Source organism: Balaenoptera musculus, chromosome 11 (assembly GCF_009873245.2).
Source record: "Balaenoptera musculus isolate JJ_BM4_2016_0621 chromosome 11, mBalMus1.pri.v3, whole genome shotgun sequence".
Lineage (NCBI taxonomy): Eukaryota > Metazoa > Chordata > Mammalia > Artiodactyla > Balaenopteridae > Balaenoptera > Balaenoptera musculus.
The window spans coordinates 78,718,621-78,737,505 of NC_045795.1; the positions used below are offsets into that span (position 1 = coordinate 78,718,621).

General features: G+C 40.5%; 1 protein-coding gene across 2 annotated transcripts in view; it reads right to left on the reverse strand.

Annotated features, from left to right (window-relative positions):
• ADAMTS9 (ADAM metallopeptidase with thrombospondin type 1 motif 9) overlaps nt 1-18,885 on the reverse strand; it is a 169,695-nt gene that overhangs the window by 87,734 nt on the left and 63,076 nt on the right. For both annotated transcript variants that reach the window (XM_036868421.1, XM_036868422.1), the window contains 9 exons: nt 15,734-15,900; nt 15,512-15,641; nt 14,813-14,939; nt 9,898-10,108; nt 9,254-9,418; nt 7,275-7,439; nt 3,697-3,816; nt 976-1,080; nt 676-843 (listed from right to left, as the gene is read on the reverse strand). In XM_036868421.1, coding sequence (XP_036724316.1) covers nt 676-843; nt 976-1,080; nt 3,697-3,816; nt 7,275-7,439; nt 9,254-9,418; nt 9,898-10,108; nt 14,813-14,939; nt 15,512-15,641; nt 15,734-15,900 — 1,358 coding nt within the window. The remainder of the gene's footprint in view (nt 1-675; nt 844-975; nt 1,081-3,696; nt 3,817-7,274; nt 7,440-9,253; nt 9,419-9,897; nt 10,109-14,812; nt 14,940-15,511; nt 15,642-15,733; nt 15,901-18,885) is intronic.

An 18,885-nucleotide genomic window follows, 5' to 3' on the forward strand; every position in this document is an offset into this window, starting at 1 on the left:
TGTCTGGATTTTTACACAGCTCTCTCTGAATCCAGCTCTCAAATTTCATATATGTATTATGGTATTTATTGAGATATTCATCTCCATTCTCTTCACCTGTCCTAAGCTCTGTATTTCCTGGACTCGGGAGCTTTTGCAAGACAGAAAGCAGGAGTTACCTGAACACAAAGGTTTTTCTACTTTTATAAAAGTCCACAGGTGGTTCCTGGTGTGCACGGGAGGCTGGGTCCCCAGCATTGCCTGAGGGTTCCTACTTCTCACTCTTGGCAGGGAAGCCAGAGGCACAGGACTTGAAGGGACCATGGGATGCAGGAGGCACCCAGATGCAAGTTGAGGCCCTCTCCCTTTACTGCCCCCACTTCTCCCTGCTACTTCTGGTACTCCACAAGCCTACTACTTTCTAATGGGACTTGGCTCAGTTAAGACTGCATTTTCCAACCAGTCCAACAGGATGTGGGTTTAAGGGGTTGTAAGTTAGTTTACACATTTTTAAAAAATGTGCATTTCTTGCACATCTGGCTAAGATTCATACCAGCTGCACATACGCGGAGAAGAATATCTCACAACCAAGTCCAATTCTAAAATAGGACCTGTTGACCTTGGGGACCCACGACTAGTCATCCCCCTTACGGCTCCCCCAGTCCCCTCCCAATTCCAGAGAATTCACTTGCTTACAGGGTTCCAGTCCAGAGCCTTCCACCGCCCACAGGGGGTCACAGAACATTCCTCCTTGGCCACTGGTCTAGGGAGGGTTGCACAGGCACTCTCGTCAGCCACAGAGCCATCCTCGTCCCGACAGCTGACATATCTCATCCGGGTACCTTTGCCGCAAGTGGCTGAGCACTGGGTGTTGGAAGAAAACAATGCAGAGACGTCATGTGAAACAGTCACTCACTGGATAGAAACCTACTCTCTCAAGTCGTGTCAGAGAACGTCTGCCTTCCCTCCCACCCTCTCTACTTCTTCCGTTCTTACTGGCGTCCAAGACCCAAATCGCCACTGGATCCTTGGAGCACTGTGTGTGCTTCTCCTTGCTTCCGGGGCAGCGGGGGGAGGGTGACAAGATGGTAATTCACAGTCCTAGACGCGGATGGGAAGAAAAGACCAAAGTTACCTTTCAGTCATGGCGTATACAAATATAAGGACTAAGAACTCTAAGATCTCAGACTTCTGGGTGATTTGGGGCAAGTCACGTGACATCTCTCAGCCCCCAACTACAAATTCAACTGTGAAATGGGATATAATCTGAGCCCCTTTGTGGGTGCCTTAATACAAAACCACATTTATTTACCTGTTTGTGTGAAGAAGATATTGTAAAATGACACACAGTTTAGGAAAGAGCAGCATACCCTTTTAAAATTATTAACTGTTAATTTTTTGAAACATTCTGCAGGCCAATTTCTGTTCCTACATTTCAATTCACTTCCTAATCAGATTTTGCTAACCATGAACTTGCTTTCCGAGTGTACCCGCAGATAGCTCCTGAGGCCCCAAAGAAGGTCAACTCTAGATACAAGAGGTGTATTCATCACAAAGCCTAGAATTTATATCACACCCCTCAATCACTCAGAGGCAATTCCTATGATGGACTGAGGTTATCCATGCGTAGGTAATATTCCCAGATTTCCAAATGGGAAATCGGAAGTACACACCTGTTCACAATCATTCCCAGCCTCAGTGGTTATCAAATGTTCTTGGATTAAATACATACCCGTTAAATGCCCAGGATGCCCTGGGCACAGTGCAAAGTGCTGGAGGCTCAGTGCTGTAGTGACTTTAGGAAGCTTACCAACTGAACAGGAAATTCTGTTATTTGGTTCAGACCTTGACTATTCCTCTGCCTGGGGTCCAAAGAATGGCACAGGGAACTTGTCGCACAGTGAAAAATTTATTCACATGCTGCAGCTGCAGGAGCTGCCCTATAGTCAGTCCATGGATATTACTGAATAACTTAGAAACGTATGTTGTGAATCGCTAAGGGAGTCGCTAAGACCTTACTTTCTGCGTGTTTAGATGTCGCAGCTAATTCCCAGGCATTTATCATGCAGTGGGTTGGAACATTTCAATAAAAAAAATAAAGATGACATGAGTCACAAGCGGTGTTTGGTTAACTGATCAGCAATGACAGCATGAACAACACTGCCATATTCATTTCCTTTTTTGAGACTCTGCATCCATCAACAACACATGTTGCCAAGTAGCAGACTGAGGGCACTCAGAGCCGAGGCAGTACAGTGGCCAGATGGGGCCTCAGAGCATAACTTCTGGGTGTAGTCTGGGTTCAAATCCTATCTTCCGCAATTAGCAAAGCTGATCTGCAAACCCAAGTCTTCTCTTTACATATTCTCCTTACACAAATGACGCCAAAATCAAGGTCCACATGGAATAGCGTGCTGGTGAATGATTACCAACTAGCTCTCTCGAGAAACAAGGCGTGCTTATGTGTGTGTATAGATATGTATGTGTATATACATATATACATACACACATATTACATGCACCTATGCATGTATATATATGCTTGTTTATTATAAGTTTTTCTGATATAAAGAACATGTAGCATAAAATTTACAAATAACAATAAAATATACAATTCTTTATTTTAAATTTCATAGAGCCAGTTGATTCTCACAGAATACTTTTGTTGTTTTTGCTGAACTCTTGAATCTGTGGCTGAACGATGGTTGTCGTTGCTGGACAAGTGTAGTTCTGACATGAATGTCAGTTGATATTTTGTTTACATTTAAGAGTATCATGAAAGAGAAACAATGAAGATGTATGTCAGAACTTCACTCACTCACCCAATGACATGAACAATTTCTTTGCTGAACCAGAAAATAATTTTCAAATACCAGAAAAATATTTCCTTATTTTTTTATGCTATTTACAACATAACAGCTGCAGACACAAGACTTTTAAAAGTTTAGTCTGCATTATTAACATTTGTTCCCTCACTTTTTTGAGTCTAAACAATCAATACAACAATCAATTAAACTCTGAATTACAGCATCTACTGATTTCTGAGGTGTGAAGTACTCTCACCATGGCCAGTTTCAAGCTACCAACTTGATATCCATGAACACAGAGTTAAAAAGGGATGTGCAGTCGCTCACCACTATACAGTAGTTCCACCACGCAAATACATACAAATGTAATGTAAGTCAGAGTAAACTACAGGAAAATAATTAGAAAGGGAAAAGTGAGTATTTCTCAACTTAATTTTTAATATCATCTATTTATTCATAGGTTTTTATTTTCAATTTTTAATAATGGCTGTATTTAACAACCAGCTTGCAAACTTTCTGAAGATTTACCAACCGTCGCTTGCGAGCTGGAACAAGTCAGCTCCAGCACATGCAGCCTGAACATATGATGCTATTTGCCAAACCCTACATTGAAGTCATTAAAAAAATCTGAGTTCAAGAAAACCAGCCCAAAGAGTCAACCTTTGCCACCCAGTAAGAATCAGAATCAAGCCTACAAACAATTCCAATAAGCAGAGAAGAACAAAACTGGTACATCAAAATATTAGATCCAGGATGTAACAAATAAGTAAATCCAGAACAATTTAGTTAGTCTACTGTTTCCTCTACCTACATACTTAACTATGAAAGGACTTCAGTTTTGAATGAGCTCCTGGGAAGTTTTGGCATCAGTGCCCAAAGCCAATAACTGATTTGGACCAAGGAAACTTACCTGGGTATCAGTTGGTCTAGTTGCTGCGTTGCAGTCATTGTCGTCCACCACTGACATGTATGTCCCAATGATGCATTTCACTGCTCTTAGCTGGTATCCCTGTCCACAAGTGACACTGCACTGGGGGAAAGAAAGAAAACAGAAAGTATATACAATCTAGCCAATGTTCTCTTTCCCTAACTTTACCTATAACATTCTACAAGAGAAAAAAATATTTCCATGATAGTGGGCCAGAGGGCTGGCACTCAAAGATAGTAGGTAAAAGCAGGTAATCCTACTCTGTACAATTATACTGATCGATTATCAAGATATTACATGGAATTATTTCTGCCTCCCATTGGAATTATGTTTGTAGGAGTTCAGTTCCTTGACTGTGAACCCCTGGAAGGAGCGGAGTACATTTCAATCATTTTTACATCTTTCACACTGTACCTAGCAGAATGCTGTGGCTAAAATAGGTACTTTATATAGTTCTTATCTGACTTCTGGAAAATTTTCCTAAAGCAATTATCAGAGTTTGCATGAATATTTTTGTATAAGAATGGTCTTTGCAATATTATTTATAAAAGGCAAAATATTAGAAACCGCTTAACTAGGCAAGAACCAAAAGTCAATTAAATGCACCATGGCAAACAGATCATAAGGAAAATGTAGCCACTGAGCCTAATTGTTAGATTTAAAAAGCATCTAAAAAACAGTAAGTAGAGGGAGTGACGTCATGGAAATGGCAGTTCAGGAAGCTCCAAGAGTCGATCCCTCCACTGCAGCAACTATTAAGCTGACAAAAAATGGCAGAATCTTTTTTTTTTTTTAACTCTGGAAGCTAATCAAACACTTAAAGCAACTAGGTGAGTGCTTATTGCCAAATTTCAGTAGGAAAGTGTTGAGACATTTTTGCTTATTGCCCCCCTGCCATATTACACGTTCCTCTCAAATGCACATGGAACATTCTCCAGTAGAGACCATATATTAGGCCACAAAACAAGTCTCAATAAATTTTAAAACCCTGAAATCCCACAAAGTATCATCTCTGGCCACAATGGAGTGAAGTTAGAAAGAAATAACAGGAGGAAAACTGAAAGATTCACACATATGTGCAAATAAAACAACAGAGTCTTAAATAACCAGTGGATCAAAGAGGAAATCACAAAGGAAATTAGAAAGTACTTTCAGATGAATGTAATCAAAAATAAAACATAAAATTTATGTTTTAATAAATATAAAGATGCAGCAAAAGCAGTGCTCAGAGGGAAATGTGTCTGTAAACACGTATATTATTAAAAAAAAAAAGATCTCAAATCAATAACCTAACTTTACACCTTAAGGAACTAGAAAAAGAACTAAACTCAAAAGTAGCAGAAGGAAAAAAAAAAAAAGACTAGAATAGAAAAACAACAGAATCAACAAAACCAGAAGTTGGCTCTTTAAAAAGATCAACAAAATTTATAAATCTTTACCTAGACTGACTAAAATGAGAGAAGACTCAAACAACTAAAATCAGAAATGAAAGCAAAAGCACTGCCACTGACTCTACAGCAATAAAAAAAGATAATGAAAGTAAGGTGAACAATTATATGCCAACATGTTAGACAATCTAGATGAAACACACAAATTTCCAAACACACACTAATTACCCAGAAACACAAAAATCACAAAACCTGACTTAAAAAGAAACAGAAAATTGGAACTTTTATAAGAAGTAAAAAGATTGACTCAGTAATCAAAAACCTCTTAATAAAGAAAAGTCCAGGACTAGATGGCTTCACTGGTGAATTCTACCAAACATTTACAGAAGAATTAAGTACTATTCACAATAGCCAAAAGGTGCAAACGACCCAAATGTCTTTAGAGGGATAAATGGATAAACAAATTACGGTATATCCATACATGGAATAGTGTGCAGCCATAAAAAGGAATGAGGTACATATGTGTGCTACAACATGGATGAACCTTAAAAACATCACGCTATGTGAAAGAAGCTAGAGACACAAACAGTCACATATTGTATGATTCCATTTGTACGAAATACTTAGAATAAGTAAATCCATGGAGGTAGAAAGCAGATTGTTGGCTGCAGGGGTGAAGGGGAAATGGGGAGTAACTGCTTAATGAGTATTTTGGGGTGACAAAAATGTTTTGGAACTAGATAGAGGTGGTGGTTGTACAACATTCTGAATGTATTAAATGCCACTGATTTGTTCACTTTAAAATGGTTAATTTTGTTTCGTGAGTTTTACTTCAATTAACAAAAAATTGATTAAATACAATCCTATTTTTAGTTTTTAAAACATAAGGAGACAATCATAAATGTATTAACTCTGCAGTGTAGAGCTAGGAGTGTGGTTTTCTTCTTTTTGCTAAATTACTTTTTGCAAAACTTCTCTTACGAACATGCGTTATTCTTCAATATTTTAAGAAACAGTCTGTTGCACTGAATTGCATGTTCAGTCAAAGGAAGGACAAATTTCTGGCTAGGACTGACCTGGTATAAACACACATAAAAAAATAGGCCTTTTAGTTCTAAAAGATGTTATATTCAAATCTGAACAGTGGCCCTGAGCTGTGCTCTCCTCCTGTTATTATTTACAAGAGCTAGCAGATATAGACAAAAAGGAGGCAAGATCTGGGGCATGAGTGGACTCCCCCTGTTTAATGACCGTGATCAAACATGATCAACCATTCTGACCAAGGATGCTGTGTAATGGAGAGGAAGAGTGCCAATGTGAATGGTAGAAATTGTAAGGGTGTAGTGATAAAGCTGCTCTCATTTACTGCACCCATGTTGGAAATGAAGACGTAAGCTAGGGAAGAGGCTGTGGCTGGATAGGGTGGAGGGAGAGTCATTCTTAAAGAGATTATACAAGTGACAGCAAGCAGCTGCTTTGCTTCTCTTGGGAACGTGGAGTGCTACTTAAATAGTACCCGGAATGCTTTTGCTTCTATATTAGGAAAGACTTAATTCCAAGAGTAGTGGCTTCTTAAATGCAAGCCCAAGGGAGACTTTCACTCTCTCCTTTAAGAACAGTTCAAATGACTGTGAAACCTACACTGGGGGCTTGGAAAAGATTCTTTCAAAGAGAGATGATTCCTGTAACCTTTGATCTAATTAACTCTGTTTGAAAAGTCTGAATAATTTATGAGAGGTGAACGTAGGAATCATGACACTGGAAGCCAAAACATCCCTTCCAAATCCCAGTCCAGACCCTCCTGCCAAAGACACTGGCGCTGGATCACATTCTGTAACAGACCCACAGCTGCACGCTAGTAGATAACATCAGCCAGGCACGAGATCTGTTGTGAATTTGTTCAAATTCGTGTGTGCTCAAGCTACAGTTTTAACCCAAGGGCGAAGACACGCACGTGGGTCTGGAAAAGGAATAATCAGCTCCAGGAGGCCAAGCGGCAACCCTCAGAAGTGGGGCAAAATGGTTGCAGAGTTTCCATCACTTGGCGCCACGGAGGTGCAGTGCGTGCCACATGCCATAGTGGTTAAATCCCAGCCGCTGGAATGTCCCTCTGCAGGCCCGCTCCAGATAAGAAGGAAAGAATGTAGTTAAGAACTTTATCATTCAAAATACCTGTCCCCAGGGACCTGCCTGCCAGGACGCACATTCTGGCTGCTGACAGGTCTGCATGGCGGCTGGCTTGGTCTCAGGGTCACAGATTCTATCGTTTAATCGATCTTCGCCAAACTGACACCAGACCTGGCGGTGCTTATGCCCTTTTCCGCAGGTGACCAAGCACTGTAATAAAAGGTACAGCCAGTCAGGGTCATTTCTGAACAATGTACTGTGGTTCCCGGGGATTAGTCATTGATTAACAGGACCAGGTGTGCTCTTTTCCCACAGCAATTCCTCTCAGTCGTTGCAATTTGTAAACACATCAAGGTTCATGCTTTTCACGCGTTCACTCATTCGTTCATTCATTCTGTATTTACCCAGGCTCTGGGCCAGTTTCAAGCACAGAATAAACTTAACACAGCATCATGCTCTGAAATCCTGAAAAACAGCATTCATGGTTTGGTAGCATAAGAGTTAAGGGTGGGGAATTTACGAGTCAGACTAACCTAGTTTTTAATCCTAATACTGGTTTTTAATCAGCTGTGGATACTAAGTGATCTCCCTGTACTTCAATTTTCTCATCTGTACAATGGGGAATACAATAATGCCTACTGCCAGGAATTGTGAAAACTAAGTAAGAAAAATCCAAGTGAAGTGCTTAGCACATGCTCATTCAATGAGTCTTAAATATAATCTAAATAAATAAATAAATAAATATAATCATCATTATTACCTACTTTCATTGTAGAAAACTTGAGAAATACAGAAAGACATAAAAGAGAAAACTGTAACGATCCCCAAATCTCACTACCTACCTAGGGATAATTATTATTAAAATTTTGCTGTTTTCTTCCCAGTCTTTTTAGCTATGGAATGTTGGATCATACTGAATATATACTTTGATATCTCCCACTTCCATTTCATTAAGTATTTTTGCAAAGGTTTGTTACTTAATTTGAGATGATACTTTAGCTAGTATTAGCTATCTAGGTAGAACTTAAACCCAATACCTTCTTTCATCTTTTTTTTTTTTTTAACTAAATACTAGAATTGAAGCTAAGGCCACTTAGTTAACATAGAACATAAGAACTAGGTTTGTTGTTAATTTGTCCAGGAGTCAGACACTGATAATCACATGCACTGTTACTTGTCTGCCATTTCAGAGGCGTTAATAGTATTCTTTTACGACTCAGATTTTATTTAATGTTGAAAGTAAACAGTTAATATTGCACTTGCACGGATGAGATAAGGGAATGGATGCAGAAGCTGTAGCAGGGAAATACCTCTTTCCCCACATTCCTAACTTGGCCCATAAATAAGGCAATTTCTGTTCCCCTGCCACTTGCTCCCCTGAAGAAAGGTGGAGGGAGGCACTTGCTCGGTGAGAATCTCACCAGGAAATACTGACACTGTCTATAAAAGCGAGTTGCTGTCCTCGGGCCACCTACGGTACACAATGGAGGGTTAGCCTTACGCTTCATCGGGTAAGGGACAAGCAAAGCATAAATCTGGAATACTCAGCCTGCTCCTTTCTCTTTTTCCCAAGTTTTCCACTAGCAACTAGATGGGTAATCAAATAGGTCACTCACTGGGGTCTAATTCTCTTATTTCAAAAATAAGAAATCAGGGGATCTTATTTTTGACTTCAGATCGAAGCCAATGCAGCTTTATAATTAATAAAGAAAGCCCTGATTTCCTTTATAGCAACTTAGCCAGGGCTCAAAGAGGAGGGAAGGTGAGGAGCTGGAGCTTCAAAAATCACCAACAGAAGCTACAATGGCGGGTGATCCAGATAAACCCACTGTGACTCTGAGGTCACCAGTAGACCAGTCATGTCCAGTGAGACAGTCATGGGGCAGGTGGAAGACTGGAGTTGTTTCCTCAAGAGGAGGAGGTGGGAGAAAGGTGCAGCTGGTCTAGCCTTGAACTGACCTGGGGGAGGCTCAGAATTGAGTATCGGAGATGAGCTGGGGGAAATAACAGCCTTCACATCTCACCTCTGACCAGTCTCCTGATTTCCACTGTGGACAAGGGAACTCGTTGCACTTCTGAATGGTGACTTTCTCTTGATGCGTGCATTTGCTATCATCAAGTACATCATTACGGGTGTTGACACAAATAGCCCTTCTCCTCTGGGTTCCACCATCACAGCTTTTAGAACACTGAAAGGACAAAAAAAATGAAATAAAATTATTGCTGAGTTTCTCATCAAGCATGCTCAAGATACTGGCTAGGCTGGCTTGTCTCTTCCAGTCCTTAAGAAACAACCAACCAACAAAGCCTGGTCAATTCTAGTTGTTATTTTAGGGGTATCTGTTCATGTTATCAATTTATTTACCAGGTTTATACCGAAGTCAATATTAGCAAACTGGCAAAGGAAAACAAAATTGGACATAGCTTGTGGGATATGAAAAAAGTGTTCTGTTGAGTTGTTCCACCACTCCCAATTTTCCACATGCCATGCCCACATCAGACATTACAAATCAATCATGGCACTCTTCTGCAGTTTTAATGGGGGCAGCCATTATAAATCAATCATGGTACTCTAAATGGGATTTCTCAATGCAGCTCTGCAAGGAGTCATCATCAGCTAATCAGACTTACTCCAAGAAGAAGACCCTCTGAGTGAGAACCAACTTACTTCAGTCCAAGCAGAATAGCGCCAGCCACCCGTGTTACATTCTCCTGAGCATTTTTCCCGGTTGCTTGGTTTGGGGTGACTGCTGCAAAAACTGTCATCAACCTTCTCGGTCTTCCCATCTAGCCTGCTGTATTTGGCACAGTAGATGTCTAATGTGCGGTAACCCAAGCCACACTGGGCACTACATTCACTCCTGCTGGCCACGTGCCACCTATGCATAAACAACAGGGAGAAACCAACATTTCTATTAAATATATTTGTCTTATCGAGACTTGACTGGTGGAAGAGTTGAGCTCTGTTTTCTTCCTTAACTCAAATACCATGAAACCCAAAGCCACAGTCAGTTACTGAAATCCAATTTAAAACCAGCATTTCCCTGTATTTTTCATGGCTGCCAATGTACACGTAAGTCACAGAGTGACAGTCAGTGGTTCTATGTTTGTGAAGATTCTCCCCCGATACAGTCAATCTGAAATTCAAGCAACCAAAAAGAAAAAAAAAAAAACCACTGGAATTCAGCAGAGCAAAAAAAGCAATTTTATATTTAAAAGGTTCATGCAACCTAGCCTTTCATTTGTCAAGGAGGCTGCTTTAACAGGGAGCCATTGTTGGAAACACTCCCTAGGAAACCTCCTTTATGTGGGCCTGTGCTGGAAAATGCTCAGTGAACATCCTGTGAATTAATAAAGGAATGGATAATTTGGACTGTAATTGTGAATTTCAAGTATGCTAAACTGTGTACATTACTATCTGTGAATAAAGACTATAAGTTGCTTGAAGCCATGGACCATAGTCTATATAACTCAATTACAATTTTTTTTTTTTTGGCTGTTTAGCATCTTAGTTGTGGCACATGGGATCTTTGTTGTGGCACACGGGATCTTTCATTGTGGCACATGGGCTTCAGAGTGGGCAGGCTCAGTAGTTGCGGCACGTGGGCTTAGTTGCCCGGCGGCATGTGGGATCTTAGTTCTCCGACCAGGGATCGAACCCAAGTCCCCTGCATTGGAAGGCAGATTCTTAACCACTGGACCACCAGGGAAGTCCCACAATTTTTTTTTAAAGACTAATTTTTTTTAGAGCAGTTTCAGGTCCACGACAAAACTGAGAGGAAGGTACAGGGATTTCCCACATACCCCTGCCCCCACATACGCAGAGCCTCCCCATCATCAGCACTCCCCACCAGAGTGGGACATCTGTTACAACTGATGAACCTATGTTGCCACACCATTACCAACTACAGTCTATAGTTTACATTAGGGTTCACTCTTGATGTTATATATTCTCTGGGTTTAGACTTATGCTTAGTGAATATATATCCACAATTACAGTATCACACAGACGTAAAAATCCTCTGTGCTCCACCTATTCATCCCTTCCGGTCCCACGATTATTCACTTTTAAAAGTAGATTTGAATCTACAAATTTTTGTCAACTTTATATCCCTAGTACCTGTAAGACTTTTACGGCGCACAGTAGGTGTTCAGTATGTACTGATAAATCAAGTGGTTCTTTTAATGCTCCAGCAACGGAGCCAGAGCTTAAAAAAGAAAAAAAAAAAAACTTAAAATGAATAGAACAGTCTAAAAAATGAGCTTGAAACGCGTTTCGTTGATCAAACTTAGCAATCCCAAAAGGATGATTTCTTTATAATCTTCATTTGAATTTGCTCTTGATCGTTAATTCTCTCCCGCTCATAAACTCCGTGGTTTGCCAAATACCAATGCCCTATGAGCTCTCCCTTCTACCCTCAGGAAGACAAGCGGAGCACTGGACACATGCTTATCTTGGAATTTCTCACAAATGCTCAAAAGTAGGTCAGAGTTGACCCACTCCTACATTTGGCATGTAAAGTGGGCTACTGAGATTTTCCATGAGAGTGACATAGTATTTGGAGGATTTATTTCTAACCGGAACATGTTACATGGGGATTGTAAAACAGTGCTTTATCTCATCCTGTCAAAGTTTAATCTGGGCAAACTCTCACTTCCCTAAGGAAGTGAGGCAAAAAATGTGGACCAATTCAACAGAGGCATCTGGAACTTTCATCTACCCTTTGATTCTCAGCTACCTTCTCTTTGCCTTCATCATCATTTCCTCGTGGAAGGGTTATTTTCCATCCTGGATAAGGGAGCCAGGAATCCTGCCCCCTACAAGAAAGCACACCAGCAGCTTGGGCTGGAAAAGCGTACCAGAGTTTCCCTGATATTCATACAATCCCCAGAACCCAGGCAGAGAACGTGGCAGAGTCTGTGGAAAGGTCACAGCACTGCTTTAGGAAAGTTCTCAAAATGCTATCACTTACTTCATTTATTATCACACTGGAAAGTCATCTCACCTTCAGTGTTCTGAATTCATTCATTCATGTCAGGTGACAATTGTAATGTGTTACTATATTGCAGAAAAGCGAAGTGTTTGTTAATAAGTGGAAACAGAAAAAAATGTATGTCTCCGTGGGTGTGTGGGGCATTGAGGCATTAAATAATTTGGGGAACTACTGATTTAAGCAAGTTCCTCTATTGCAGAACTTCTCAGGGCCTTCAGAATGTTAATCTGAACTACAAATCTTCACATAGTGGAGAAGACAGTCAGTGATACTTCTCACACATACTGGTTTGCCGTGGATCAGCCTGCTGAACTAGCATTCCATAAAAATGTTTTGGGAAAAACTGTTGTAGAGTTTGAGCAACCAGTACTAATCTTCTCTCCAGTCTTTCAGTTTTGCACAAAGATACTTGGCAATTATTAGTATAAATCATAAAAACAGCCACTGTCAAGCTGACAGAGAGAAGACAGGCAGTAATGCCTTCTTTGGGCTCAGTTTCTGCATTTGCCTGTTTTTCAGTAAACAACTTTATTCTTCCAACAATCTGTAAATGCCAGTAAAATATGAACTTGAATGCTGACATATAAACACAATCTTCTAGGGACTTCCCTGGGGGTCCAGGGGTTAGGACTCTGTGCTTGCACTGCTGAGGGCCAGGGTTCAATCCCTGGTTGGGGAACTAAGATCCTACAAGCTGTGCAGTGCAATCAATCAATCAAACAATAAGATCTTCTACTTAATTTCAGACATGAGCATGCACCCTTCTAGTTATGAGGCTTTAAAAACTAATCCTAAACTTCCCCTTTTTTTCTTTTCATTTCTAAATTCTCCCCCACAAGGTCTGTCACTTCTACCATAGACACGTCTACCAAAAGGCATGGCTAAAATTCCTTCACTTTCTTTTCTTTAATCAGCCAGAGGTGCTATCGTCACCCAAGCCTGTTCCCTGAGCTACTGTCCTCCTTTGGTATCAGCAGAGTTTAAGGTGTTGTTTTTTTTTTTTTTTTCTTTTTTTACGTTAAGTATTAAAAAAAAAACAGGTGGCTTTCTCCAAATGGGGAATTTAGAATAGTACCTTTGATACACCTACTATATGAAATGAAAAGACTTTAAGATCTGACTTTATTTACCTAGTTATTGTGAAATGAGTTTTAATAAAAATCAGAATCAGAAAGTGCAAATACAAGCTCAACACTTATTAGCTAAGTGACTCCAGGCAGGACATTTAACCTCACAGAGGCTCAGCCTCCTTATCTGTGAAATGGGGGCAAGTAGGATCCATTCCATAGGGCTACTAGGAGGATTAAATGAGACAAGGAATGTGTAGCATTTAACACACATGACAGGTACTCACAAAAAGTAGCTGCTGCTATTATTATTATTATTACCCTTGGTATTTTATTCTCTAACCAAGTTCTGAGTATCATGTAACTCCACGTAAACCATTAATACAAAGTGAAAAGAAATCCATTTGAGATCTTCTTCATAATTCTAGATAAAAGTATCATGGATCCAAGGCTACCTTTCAATGCATTCGCTTTGTACAATTTGCTTAATTTTTGTTCTCCGTCAGAAAGCTTCCAATGCAGGAGAAACTCTGGAGAACATCCAATTCTCCAGCATCATCACCAACTGAATGGCGGCTTATTTTAGAATCTTACTGAAGTGAAAAATATTAGTTTCTCGAAGAAACAGTTCAAACATGATCTCCACCTCAACTTGGTGCTCCTTGCATAAACTTTAAACAGGGTTCTTCAAAAATCATTTTCTTTTATGGTCATGTTCTATTACTTGCGGTTCTTTGTACAAACCCGCCTTTCTTGGGATTACAAGAGCATGCTCAGTGCTGCAGACAGGTGTTCCACAATATCTGCATTGATCCTTTGAGACTCTACCAGCCCCAGTTGGATTCAGTCAGTGGGGAAGTGAAATCTAAGGGAATCCAAGTAGGGTAGCAACAGACATGGAGCAGAAAACTCCTCAGAGTTATTCCTTTTCACCAAGAAAGAGAAATGGAAAAGCTTTATAATTCTCTACTCACTCACCATTTCTTGCCTCAGATTTCATACTTTTCTTAAATATAGAACTGTTTGCATATCTAGATATCTCTATATAAATTTTCTTCTAGTTCCCTCCACAACTCTACATTACTGCATTGCAACTTTCATGTATGTAAATGTTCTCATACTGGGTGATAAACACTCTGGGTGGATACAGAGCATTACGGGCACCTTGATGGATGAGGTTACCTCTTTTCTGTTGCCTTTCAAAACAAACTTTTGCGTTTGACGTAACTCCCTCATAATAATACCTATGCAGCGAGTTGTGAGGGTCAAATGAGAACTTTTTTTGGCAAGTGCTATACTCTAGTAGTTGTTTCTAATTCTCAGGAGAAGAAGAAGAAATCTGCAGGTCTATGTCTTAGATAATCAGTTTCAGAGTGATGGAAAATTGGCTAAAGCTTATTTCACTGAAACGCAAGGAAGGGGGTCTAAAGACTAACAACCACACCTGCTTCTCACATGCAGAGACCTCCTACAAAACCCCCACAACTCAGTACTAAAGACCATAAGGAAACACTGGCCTCACCTCAGGTCGCAGTCTGTGCCGCAGGGTTCAGTAATGGGTGCTGGCTGGGGCAGCCGATCACATCTTTGATCAGAAACTGTAAGCTGATCAGATTCCCTGGTACAAACAGGTTTTCTTTTCCGCTCCCCTAAGCAAGGAGGAAAAAAATTATTCAGACAAAGTAGCCTATTCCATAAATTATTTAGACCAGGAACTGGCAAACATTTTCTGTAAAGGGTTAGACAGTCAATATATTTGGTTTTGTGGGCCACATGACCTCTGTCGCAACTACTGAACTCTAGTTATAGGGCAAAAGCAGCCGCTTACAAATGTAAAAAATTGGTGTGGCCATGTTTCAATAAAACTTTATTTATAAAAGCAGGAAGTGGGCTGGATTCGGCCCACGGGCTGTAGTTTGACAACTCATACTGTAGACAAAAGGAAACAAGATAAATCACATAATACGACTACTAAATCTATGTCTCTGGAAAATCAGTTTGGCAGAGCTGATTTTGCTTGGCTTCACACATAATGAGGAAACCTAGCATATCCTGAATCCCTTAAACAGCTCAACTTGTCAGCCCAAAGTGACCAGATAGATGCAGAGAAAGATTAGAAAATGCATGCAGATCGAAAGGTTTATAGATGGCATGTATTTGGCTGCTTCCAAAAAAATAAAAAACACCTTGAATCCCCCAAACTCAACCTAAAAGTACATACCTTGGCAGGGTTTGCTGCATGCTTGCCAGGGTCCATGACTGTTCCAGTAAAACTGCTGGGGTTTGTCTTCAATTGGAATATTGAAAGAATAGCGCACATCAGGGTTGTATAACTTTCCCACGGACAACACCTGGGATGTGCAGATAAAATGGAGAGGATGTGTATGGACCTGGTGATTCTTGGAGTTAGAAAATGGGCATGGGCTCATTGCCAAGTTTTTACCTGAAGCAAAAGTTCTTGTTCAATGCGATCTGTGGAGTTGATTCTTTCCACTACATTGTCGGACCCGCTGTACTCTATCACGGCATTCCCAACCCGGATTTCCCTTTTGGACATTGTGACAACAAAGTCTCCATTTAGCAAGAATTCACCTTTACTGCTTGATAAAGCTAAAGTTGAGAAAAGAGAATTCATTGATTTGCTGCCATTTGAAATAATACTTTGACAGGCAGAGAGCCTGAGTGTGAAGAATGTAGACTTTTCAGCCAGACAGGCACAGGCTCAAATCCGAACTTTGCCACTTGCCAACTATGTGGCCTTGGGACATCACTTTCCTCCTCTTGGTCTTGATCTCTTTATCTCTTAAGTGGAGATAAAACACCTCCCCTTCATGGTGTCCTTGCAAATTAGAAATATAATACAAGTGTGCTAATTAGCCTGGGGTTTGTGATACAAGCCCCGCAAACACAGGATTACAGATGGAAGCAATGAGCTGTGGTTACCAGAGGAGAAGGGGCGGGGCGGGGGGCAAAAAGGGTAAAGGAGATCAACTGGATGGTGATGGATGGAGACTAAATTTTTCGTGGTGAGCAAGCTGTAGTATATACAGAAACAGAAATATAATGCTGTACATGGGAAACTCATATAATGTTATAAACCAACATTACCCCAATTTAAAAAAAGAAAAAATGTTTTATGATTTAAAAATACATATTAATAAAATGAACACTTACAAAATTGGTTCCCACACAAATAACCCTTTCTACTTCATATGAGAATTAGTTGAACCTACTGAATCTTTGTGAGTTTTCTCTGTTTAGACAGATGATGAAATGTAGAAATCCATAGCCAATACGATGCTCAAATATCACTTCCTTGGTGAGGCCCACTGAGGTAGCCAGCCTCCAATATGGCCCCAACGATCCTTGCCTTTTGATAGTCACACCTTGTGTTGTTCCCTCCCACACTGAGTAGCACTGACGGTGTAATCACTAGGATACTGTGACTTCTGAGGCCAGGTCAAAGGCATTAGGGCTCCGCCTTGCTCTTCCTTGAATCTCTGGCTTTGGGAGAGAAGTCAGCTGCCATGTTGTGAGGATACTCAAGCAGCCTCATTGAGAGGCGTCTTACAAAAAGCAGTGAAGAACCGAAGCCTACTGCCAAGAGCATCTACGTGAGGCATCTGGTAAGTGGATCTGCTAGCCCCAGTCAAGCTTTCGGATAGGATCAGAGCCCTAACTGAAGTCTTCACAGCCACTTTAGGAGAGACCTCAAGCCTGAAACACCCAGCTATGCTGCTCCCAGATTCCTGACACACAGAAACTGGGATATTGTATATACTTGTTGTTGTAAGCCACTAGATTTTGAGATAATTTTTTACATGGTAAAACCTACCTGGATCACTGTTTTTAAAACTGCAAGCTCCTCCCATTGGCAGCACAGATTTCATACTTCCTATCCCATTTCCCACCTTAATTTTTCTCCATATCTCTTTGTTTATGCTCTCTCTCCCCAAACAGGAATGTAAGCAAGGATTTTTGGACTGTTTTATTCACAGCTATGTCTCAGCTTCTGAAAGAACACATGGTAGATGCTCAAAAATAGTTTTTTGGGGGAAGAATGAATGAATCTACTGTGAATCTTGCAAAAGATGAAACAATCAGTGAAGCTGAACAAGTAATGTTGGAGAACAGCTTGAGTCAAGTGCCAGAACACTGGCCAACTGAGAACATGACAGAGTTAGACCAGTTAGACATTTAAGAAAAGGAAATAAAAATGGACAAAGAAGATGAGATGACAGCTGCTTCAGAAGGAATAATTTACTTATCCAAGTGTCAAGAGAGACTATTGGGAAAGTGGATAAAAACCTCAGGAAGCTTTTTAAAAAATGACTCATTTTCAGATTTTACTGTCAAATTCAAACTTTAAGCAAAGAATGTACCACTCTATCACATGACTTGACTGGAAAACTTGGGGAAAAATATTTATTAATTGCTTATTCTCCATTCTAAAAACATGGGCATGATTAAAATCAAAATACAATTTTGTTGAATATAAGAAAAAATAAAATTTATTTTCATACTCTTTGATTAATTTAAGATAAAAATCCCAATCATATCATGATCAAATCAAATCATATCCCAATCATATCCTCCCCCTAGTATTTACTATAAAAGTTTGGTTTTGGGCTTCCCTGGTGGTGCAGTGGTTGAGAATCTGCCTGCCAATGCAGGGGACACGGGTTCGAGCCCTGGTCTGGGAAGATCCCACATGCCGTGGAGCAACTGGGCCCGTGAGCCACAATTACTGAGCCTGCGCGTCTGGAGCCTGTGCTCCGCAACAAGAGAGGCCGCGATAGTGAGAGGCCCGCGCACCGCGATGAAGAGTGGCACCCGCTAGCCGCAACTAGAGAAAGCCCTCGCACAGAAACGAAGACCCAACACAGCCATAAATAAATAAAATTAAAAAAAAAAAAAAAAGTTTGGTTTTATTTTAAGTATCTTTTTTTTTCACTACTACTGCTCTTTGAATAATGAACTCTTCCATGTTTTGAGCTTGACATGTAGCAGGTACTCAAGAAAGCAGAGCTATTAAACATTTGAGTCCTGAACAAAATACTAGAAAGAGGCCAGTTACCTTTTGTAAGTTGTGCACGATTAGCAAATCTTGGCAGGGAGGGATCCCTTGAAATGCACAGGCCATGTATTTAGGTGAATAAAAGGAATGTGGAAATTTAACCCAGGGTTGGCAAACAGGTGTCCTCCCAGACACAAATGTCAATCATTTGGCACTAGCCGTTCAAGAAACTACGCAGAACAGGATTCCCTGACAGCATCATGTCTCAGCATCATTAATGACATCTGTCTTGGTTGTGGGATGGGGAAGAGCCAAGTTATCTTAGGTGTCTTCCAGATCCTAACCTGTCCTTCACTGATGGCAGGTGATGCACTGTCTTTCACCAGAAGTAGACCAGAAGCAATGCATACGTAGAAGAGGTTGAGAGGATTTAGGGGAAGGTAGATATCGTACCCTTATGTGGAAATTAATGAAGGCTGCAATGAAGCTCTGAATATTCCCTGTGGCTCAGTAGCAGCAGTGCCCTTGTTTTCGAGGACATGGGAACCGCACAGAGTTCACCCAGCTGGGCACTATAC